Source organism: Durio zibethinus, chromosome 4 (assembly GCF_047325235.1).
Source record: "Durio zibethinus cultivar Kanyao isolate XHJ-2024 chromosome 4, ASM4732523v1, whole genome shotgun sequence".
In the NCBI taxonomy this organism is placed as follows: domain Eukaryota; kingdom Viridiplantae; phylum Streptophyta; class Magnoliopsida; order Malvales; family Malvaceae; genus Durio; species Durio zibethinus.
Window position 1 is genome coordinate 37,252,270 of NC_143165.1, and position 9,173 is coordinate 37,261,442.

Here is a 9,173-nt window from a genome sequence, read left to right on the forward strand (position 1 = left end):
TATCATCCAATGCTATCATCCACCTATGTACAAGAACCTTTTTTTCTTGCTTTTTAATAATAAGCCTTTAGCCTAGTGTATGACTATATAGTTGCTGCAAAAACATCAACAACAATTTGAACACATGTTTGGTTGGCTGATATGATAGGTGATCCGTCCTTGTAATTCAAGCACTACTCCTATTAATCTGTTCAAATCGTCTAATTTGGTGTTAGAAAGCTAAAAATCTAGTAAAATATTGCCTAGCAATGTACAATCTGAACGACCTAATTGGGTGATTGTTCATGCACATATTAGTTAGTCTTAATTTATGAATATGTTAGCCTAGTGATTATTCATGCACATATAAACAATGTACAATCTTAAACAAAATCAGGTTTAGAAAATTTATGAATAGGTTGTGATAAGTTGATAGAAGCAGCTTGTTTATCATTGTGGTGATTCGTTTAATTTCCTATAACCACATATCAAATGCAGAATTGTAACAAAGAATAAATAGATAGCATTTAATTTTGTTTTGTTTTTTTGACAATACCATAGTTAGTAGTTTTAGAATTCCACTTGATTTTGGCTATAAAGTTTGAATTTCTTTTTGCTTTTGTTTTTTATGAGCATGACTACATGAGAAATAAGATGATATGAAAATGTCATTTGATCATGATATACATAATGGCATAGAATAGGAGGTGATTCGAATTTTTATCTTATTTGATTGATAAGGTTTTCAATTTTTGTTACAAGTGATGACAAGGTATTTTGATAAAGAATTAAGAGTTGATAGATTTAGTCAAGAATACGATTCTAAAATTATTATAGAGTTAGCTGATAAAAATCATGAATGCTTAGAATCATTTATCGGAATAGAGGTTCAATCTTTGGAAGATGCTTTAGTGTATTATATTAAGTATGCAAAATGTCAAGGATTTGGAATTTGTAAGAGCCATATTACAAAATTTTGAAAAGCTCAAGTGATTATCGGATAAGAATTTGTTTGTTCAAAGGAAGGTTATCATAACAAAAAGTATCTTGAAAGGCAAGATAAAATTCATGCACAAGATAGAATTCAAGCACCACCAGATGAGACACGAGTGGGATGCAAAGCCATAATTTATGTGTTCAAAAAAGATAATGACAAATGGTTAATTTCTAGATTTATAAAAGATCACATTCACGAGCTTTCTATTTCAAAAAGTGCTTAATTTTGACGTGTTCACAAAAAAAAAAAAAAAAGACAAGAGTTCAACGAAATTTAATTGATGTGTTTTATTATTTAGAAATTCGTCGTAGTAAAATCATGTCAGTTTTAGGTAATGAATCATGTGGCATTGATATGATTGGTTTAACTGAGTGTGATACTCAAAATTATTTGATCCTGTTTTTAAAACCCTTGAACCAATTGATCCATACAAGGAATGGATCAATTGGTTTTCATGAAATTTGCATGAGAAAGCTTTCTGGCAAAAAAATCAATCGATCCCTTCTATGTTACTTTGCCCAATTCTATTTTTAAACCATGCTTGATGAATTTGAAAATATTTATAACTGGATTAAAAGCTAAAAAAGTATTCAAATTAAGTTCAAATCATTTTAATTCAATTCTAACAAAATTTTGTTTTGTCATTTCAAAATGTTTTATCAATTCAAGGCTAACAATCTCTTCATTTTTGATATGACAAACCAATAGTTAAATAATATTACTTTGAAAACATTTTTCTTTTTTAAGAAAGCTGCCCCAAATTTAAGCAAGATGAGCAAAATTAAAAGGCCAAATTTGCATTATGAACATAACAAAAATTTATCAACTAGTAACATAATAATATAGCAACAACGTTTCACTAGCAAATTTTCACAATACACAAACAAACTTCTCCCTCTTTTTGTCACAGCAAAAAAATCTAAGAGCAAGGTAACAATACTATAACTAATGTAATACCAACTTGCTCGATCAATTCAAGGCAACAATATTATACTCAATCTAAGGCTAATATCATTGAATGTCAATACTATAGCTCATCATAACATCATAATATCAAGAATGAGAATAACCATAATAGCACCTTCATAGCAACACAATCATGTACAATAAACTTTGAATCTCAAAACCATATAAGCAAGCAAAGAAAAGTTCATGCAATTATATGCAAAGTGCCAAAGTTGATGTTATAATAATCTATTTTGAAAAAAATTAAAAACTTAAAAAAAAAACATAAAAGAAAGACATGTAGGAAAAACATTTAGGCTTTGCTCTAAGGATAGGTCAAAGTGGAGAAAGATAAGGAGAAAAATGATGAAAACACTGCTCCATTTGCTTTTGTGCAATCTAGATGTGTCCAATATCAGTCATAGCTTGTTGAACTTGTGAAACCATCTCATTTTATGTTAGTTTCATGTTTTTCAATCTAGAGTTCATATCCTCAACCAATGAGTGTAAATTGTTTATCCAAGTCATAAGAATTTACAAAGCACCTTAGGTATCAAATGGTAGACTAAAAGGACATTCTTAGGGAATATCTTATGGAACTTCTTGTGGATAATCTTGAATTTCATGCTCTTCTTCATGTTTAACTCTAAGTTTACTTGTCTTAATCCATAACCTAGTAATATTTTGAGTGTATCCCATATTATGAAGTGTATGAACTCCAATAATACTAACAGGATTAGACATAATCTTTTTATCACTCTAATATTGATACCCACCATCCTAAGTAGATTGCTAATGGTTATATCATATACCAATGTGTAGTTCTTGTTTTGAACAACCCTCATCATATCATTAAAAATGAAATACACAAAATTGAGTTTTTTCTCATGTTTAATCTTATACATCCATCAATAATCTTGTTTCCTAATGGTAGAGTATTGGGTTTCAAATGATGCTAACACGTGTGACGATAAGATGAAGTAATCTATCATGCATGTTCAACCTAGAAGCTTAAGTTGAAACAACCTTCAAATCATCATTCTAAAAAATGTCTTGGGCCAATCTAAGCATATCACATCTAGTATTTGTGTCTCCATTATTTTCTAACATAAAAGTTTTAGCCAACAAGTTCTTGTCCATAACTATTTCTCTACCCATAATAATTTTCCTAAATTTATCAGTACAATACCTATTCTTATGTCCATCAACTTCAATATAGTTTGCATTACTATAAAATGCCCTTACAAGATTCTAAACAATAATGCCATCCAAACTAAAAATAGTTCATCCAACTAAAATTCTCAAAAGCATGTAAGTATGAAAATCCAATAGATTGAAAGAAATAAGATTGATTACCCTTCTTTGCTTGACTTCTCTATGAGTAAAATGAGTCTCATATCTCTTCTTTGCTATAGATTTTTTAAAATTTTGGTTAAAGGAAGGCTTAATTAAAAAATTAAAGGGTTTTTTTTTGGTGGACTTCTCTTTGTGGCAAGAGAAAGTCTTGTTTTAGGTGCCATGGAAAAAATTGAAATAGTGAAAATATATAGGCTATGTGAAATTGATAAAAGAATTTGTGAAAATAGGTGACAAGTAGTAGAATATTTTTAAAAGAGGTAAAAAATTGAGTGAATAAGTAGAGACACAAAAAAAGATCTATTTTCTAGAGTGAGAAGCATAAGTGAAGATTTTCATGTGATTTGAAAGATTTTTAAAGAAGATTATCCAAGAAATCAAATAGATATGAAGTAATTTACAAAAGATTTTGGTTGAAAGTGACCAATTTGGAGAGAAATTGAAGCATGAATACCTAGGGTTTTAGGAGAAAATGTTTTGAGAAGAAGAAAAAGAGACCATGGTAGGGGAAGAAAAGAGAAAAGTCCAAAATTTAAATGGTCGAAATGGTGTGTATAAGGGAAATTATTCATGACTTGATCGATTGGGTAGCAAGGGGATCAATCGCGTAAGGACTTAAAGAACCTAGGCAAACCATAGATTGATCAATCGGCTCCAAAAGGGATCGATCGATTTTGAGGTTTTCAACATCATTTTGGCTACTGAAAAGAAAACCAATTGATTCGGTGTGTCTAAGATCGATTGGTTCATTTGTAGCAAATTTTTTTTTTAATTTAAAAAAATGCAAGGTAACTATTCAAATATGCATCATATAATTACGAATATAATCATAGACAAAATTTCAAAAATATGTTAAGATAAACACACATTTGGTCTAAGAAGGTGCAAATATATCAATTTATCAAGAATTTGATTTCAAGGAGCATTCATCATATGAAGTTCACCTTTAATTGTATAAAATCTATCTCTATCAAGAGGTTTTGTAAAAATACCAGCTAGTTGATACGAGGTATCAACATATTCAAGCACAATATCACCATTTTGAACATGATCTCTAATAAAATGATGCCTAATTTTAATATGATTAGTTCTTGAATGTTGAATTAGATTTTTTGTGAGATTGATGGCACTAGTATTATCACATTTAATGGAAATGTGATCCATGGTAATTCTAAAATCCTTCAATTGTTGTTTAATCTATAAAACTTGAGCACAACAATTATTGGTGGTTACATATTTAGCTTTGATTGTAAATTGAGTAATATTATTTTGTTACTTGAAAAACTATGATATGAGCATATTCCTAAACAATTGAAAAGTACCTAAAGTGCTCTTTCTATCAATTTTATAACCACTAAAATCTACATTGAAATAAGTATAAAAAGCAAAAGATGAACCTTTTGGATACCATAATCCTAAGTGATGAGTGTCCTTAAGGTATCTAAAATTCTTTTAACAACAAGTAAATATGATTCTCTAGGTGTTGATTGAAATCTTAGCGCATAAGCACACACTAAATATTATATCTGGTCTACTTGTAATAAGATATAACAATGAACCAATTATAAACCTATGTAATTTGGAATCAATACATTTACCTCTTTTATCCATGTCAAGTTTTGTTGAAGTGCTCATAGGTGATGAGTAAGGTTTTGATTATTCCAATCTAAACCTTATGAAGAAGTCTTTGATGTATTTGGCTTGATTGATAAAAGGTACCATCTTTTGTTTACTTTACTTATAATCCCAAGAAGAATGTAAACTTTTCTGTCATGCTCATTTCAAATTCATCTTTCATACCAAGCTCTAGAAACTTGTTTTAAAGATTATAAAACTTTTGTTAATCTATAAATATGATTTAAAAATTGAGGATTTTCAAAATTAGAAAGGTGCTTTGCATACACCTCTTCATTTATAAAACCATTTAGAAATGTTCTCTTGACATCCATTTGAAAAAGAATGAAATATTTTAAAAATGCAAATGCAAGCAACATTTTTAATGGCTTTTAACCTTACAACCTTGCATAGGTTTCATTATAATCAATTCTTTCTTCTTGACTATACCCTTAAGCCACCAACCTAGCTTTATTTTTAAAAACATTGTCATGCTCATCCATTTTATGTATAAAAACTCATTTGGTGCCTATAGTAGGAAGATCACTAGGCTTACGTATAAGATTCCACACTTGGTTTTTTTCAAATTGCTTCAATTTTTCTTATATAGCCAATATCCAATGATCATTTTCTAAGGCTTCATTTATGTTTTTGGGTTCATTATGAGAGAAAAAAGTAACATAATTACACACATTGTAAGAAAATCTAGTTCTTACCCATTGAGTTAGATCACCAATAATCTCACTATTTTTAACATATCTCTTTTTTTTACGACGATTTGGTTCTTACTTTATTTGTTGTGGTTCTTCTAAAAAATTCTCATCCTCTTTTTGAATATTGTTTTCAATGTCATGTGATGTATCATTGATATTTTTTTTAAGTATACCTACATTATCATTATCATTAAGAGACATCTTTCTTGAAAGTGGATTAGATTAATCAAAGATAACATATATAGACTCTTTAACAACAAAATTTTTTTATTACAGACTTTATGGGCTTTTGAATTCAATGAATATCTTAGGAAAATACCTTTATCACTTTTTGCATCAAATTTTCCAAGATTATCTTTTTCATTGTTCAAAATAAAACATTTACAACCAAAAGGATGAAAATAACTTATGTAAGGCCTTTTTCCTTTAAAAAGTTCATAAGGAGTTTTCTTCATGATTGGCTTAATCATAGCCCTTTTTATAATATAACAAGATGAATTTATGGATTCCATCTAAAAATATCTAGGTAAATTATATTCACAAAGTATGGTTCTAACTATTTCTTCTAAAGTTTTATTTCTCCTTTCTACTACCCTATTTTGTTGAGGAATTTTAAGAGTAAAAAAATTATGGCTAATACCATTTTCACTACAAAACACATTAAAGCCAAGGTTTTCAAATTCTTTTTCATGATCACTTCTAATACTAGAAATTGAACAATCTTTCTCATTTTGTATTTATTTGCTAAAAGTGATAAATTTTTCCAAAGCTTCATTCTTTGAATGCAAGAAAAGAACCCAAGTATATCTAGTAAAATCATCAATAATAACAAACCCATATTATATTTCACCAAGGCTTATTGTCCTAGTAGGACCAAAAATATCAATATGAAGTAGTTGAAAATGTCTAGTAGTTGAAATATAATTTTTAGGTTTGAAAGATAATTTTTTATATTTTCTTTGAGCACATGTATCACAAACTTTGTCATTTTCATATTTCAATTTTGATAAATTAACAACCAAATCATTTTGAGAAAGTTTTGAAATTACATGCATATTTGCATGTCCAAGTCTTCTATGCCAAATCCAACTTTTAATTTTTTTTGAGCCATAAAACAAATATTTTTAGAAGATAGATCATCCAAAAGCACCACATAAATATTTCTTTAATGATGTCTAATGAAAAAAAGTTTGTTAGTCTTGATATCAATCACTTGACAGCACATGAATTTAAATACAACTTTAAATTTTTTGTCACACAATTGACTAATACTAAATAAGTTATGCTTAAGTCCTTTCACATGTAAAATATTTTTAATAGTACTAGAAGAATAATTACTAATGGAGCCAATCCCTTCAATTTGACCTTTGGAGTTATCTCCAAATGTAACTTCTGTTTCATTATTAGCCTTTAAATTCTTGAATTGAGTCTTATCTTCGGTCATGTGTTTTGAGCATTTACTATTAAGGTACCATGGATTATTCTTACTTGAATTTGTCTTGTAGCAATCTTTATCCATCTACAAAAACGTAATCAAAATTTTGTTTTGTACATTCAAATTTTTTTGGGTCATTAAGTGTTAGTAATCATAATTCTGTACCTTTTGAAATTCATTTTTTCTGCTAATCTTATCTTGAGATGTATTAACTCCTTTTAAAATCCACACACTCCTAATGAGTTTACCTCTATGAGTGACTTTCTTTAAGGAATAATATTGTATAGAATTATCCAATTTATGACAATATGTACATGTGCTAGATGAATCATTTGGCTTAATAAGAAAGTTCTTCAAATGAGTATATTTCTCATACTATTATAGCTTAATTCATCTTTATCAAATAATGCTCTTTTTGTTTCAAGCATGTTATAGAGATTTTGATGTCTCATATAAAATCTAAAAAATGAGTTATGCAAATTCTCATTTTTCTTAGTCAAATCATTAACATTCAATCTTAAAAGTTCAATTTCTTTTTCTAAGTCATTCTTTGCTTTAGTCAAAAACTCATTCTCTATCTTCTACTTAGAAATCATTTTCTTATACTTCATATTCATGTTTTCAAATTTTATAGCTAATTCATCAAAAGCATCTTATAATTCATCAAATGCATATAAACTTAAATCATTTGAATTAAAAATTATCTTGGGCTCATCAAAAGCTATGAGACATAGGTTGGCTATTTTTTTTTCAATTGATTCATCATAAAAAAAATCACTATCACTTTATGTTACAATCATTGCTTTTTTCTTTGGCTTAATGGTGGTTTGCTTTTTTCATAAAAGATAATTGAATTTGATATGACTCGATTTGTTATATTCATAGCAAAAAAATTGATCTCTTTCTCTTTTACTTGATTCTCTTTTGATCATTTCCCTTTGTGGTCTTCTTTTATTTAAGAACTTGTTCATCTTTATAAATTTTTTAAACCTTATACAAACATGACCATTTTTTCATCTTTATCAACCTCATCTTGCTCAAGTTTTTCTTCATCTTTTTAAAAAGTTGATTTGAGATCAATACCATATTTTTTTATTGGTTCTTATCCTCTTTTGAGCTTTATCTCATAGGTAAGGAGAGAGCAAATGAGTTTATCCAAAGAGAGTGTTTGAGGATCTTTGGACTCTTCAATGGCTGTCACTTTAGCTTTTTAACTCTTTGGTAGAGTATTAAAAGTTTTTTCACCATCTTCACATTTGAGTAAGTTTTCGTAAGAGCTTTCAATTCATTAATGGTGTTAATAAAATGGTTTGACATTTTACTAATAGTCTCTTATAATTTTATCTTAAATAGCTCATAATCACAAGTAAACATGCCAATTTTGGTCTTTTTCGCTTAATTAGTACCTTCTTGAGTGATGGTCAACTTGTCTTAAATTTTTTTTACATTTTCACACAAAAAACTTTATTATACTCACTGGTCTCCAATGCATAAAAGAGTGTATGCATTGTTTTGGCATTGAGTTGAGCCATCTTCATATCATTGGTATCTCATTCACTTTTTTGCTTAATCACCTCTCTACCATCCATCATCTTCATTGGAATTTGAAAACTATTATAATAACCTTTCAAAATTCATAGTCATTAGCTTGAATAAATAGTTTCATCATAGTCTTTCAATATAAGTAGTTGTCACTAACAAAAAGATGAGGTTTTATAATTGAATGGCCTTCACTTTCAAAAAATGTAGCAATCGTTTCATTTAGCATGAGACGTATTTCTTGTTGCCCACTATATTTATTGTAGCTTGAGGATGGTTGGTCCACATTGATCACCATACTTTTTTGAATCATTTTCATGATCATTCTTAGGTTGTTAGACCTAAAAAAAAATAGTACTAGCTTTGATATCAATTGCTAGCTCAAAAACTTGAATTAAACCAAAATGGGGTGAATTGATTGATAATAAATTTTTATAAATTCAATATCCAACAAGCACAAAGATCAACAATCAATTTTTCTAAGCAAGTAAACATAATAAATACGAGTACTAATAATTCAAAAAGCAAAAAATAGAGATAAAAAATTAAATATCAAAATTTATAAAGGTTCGACCATTTTTTTAGGCACTTACGT

General features: G+C 28.3%; 1 protein-coding gene across 1 annotated transcript; it reads left to right on the forward strand.

Moving 5' to 3' along the window:
* The first annotated feature begins 743 nt into the window (after positions 1 to 743).
* LOC149519405 (protein FAR1-RELATED SEQUENCE 5-like) lies at positions 744 to 1,199 on the forward strand. The gene is made up of 2 exons (XM_089760282.1): positions 744 to 933; positions 1,006 to 1,199. The coding sequence occupies exons 1-2, from the start codon at positions 744 to 746 to the stop codon at positions 1,197 to 1,199; spliced, it is 384 nt and encodes a 127-aa protein (XP_089616408.1).
* Positions 1,200 to 9,173: the final 7,974 nt, after the last annotated feature.

Coding starts and splice junctions, on each gene's coding strand:
- LOC149519405 (XM_089760282.1), top strand. CDS start 744: ATGACAAGGTATTTTGATAAAGAATTAAGAGTTGATAGATTTAGTCAA. Junction 934..1,005: donor ATGTCAAGGATTTGGAATTT/GTAAGAGCCATA, acceptor GTTCAAAGGAAG/GTTATCATAACAAAAAGTAT.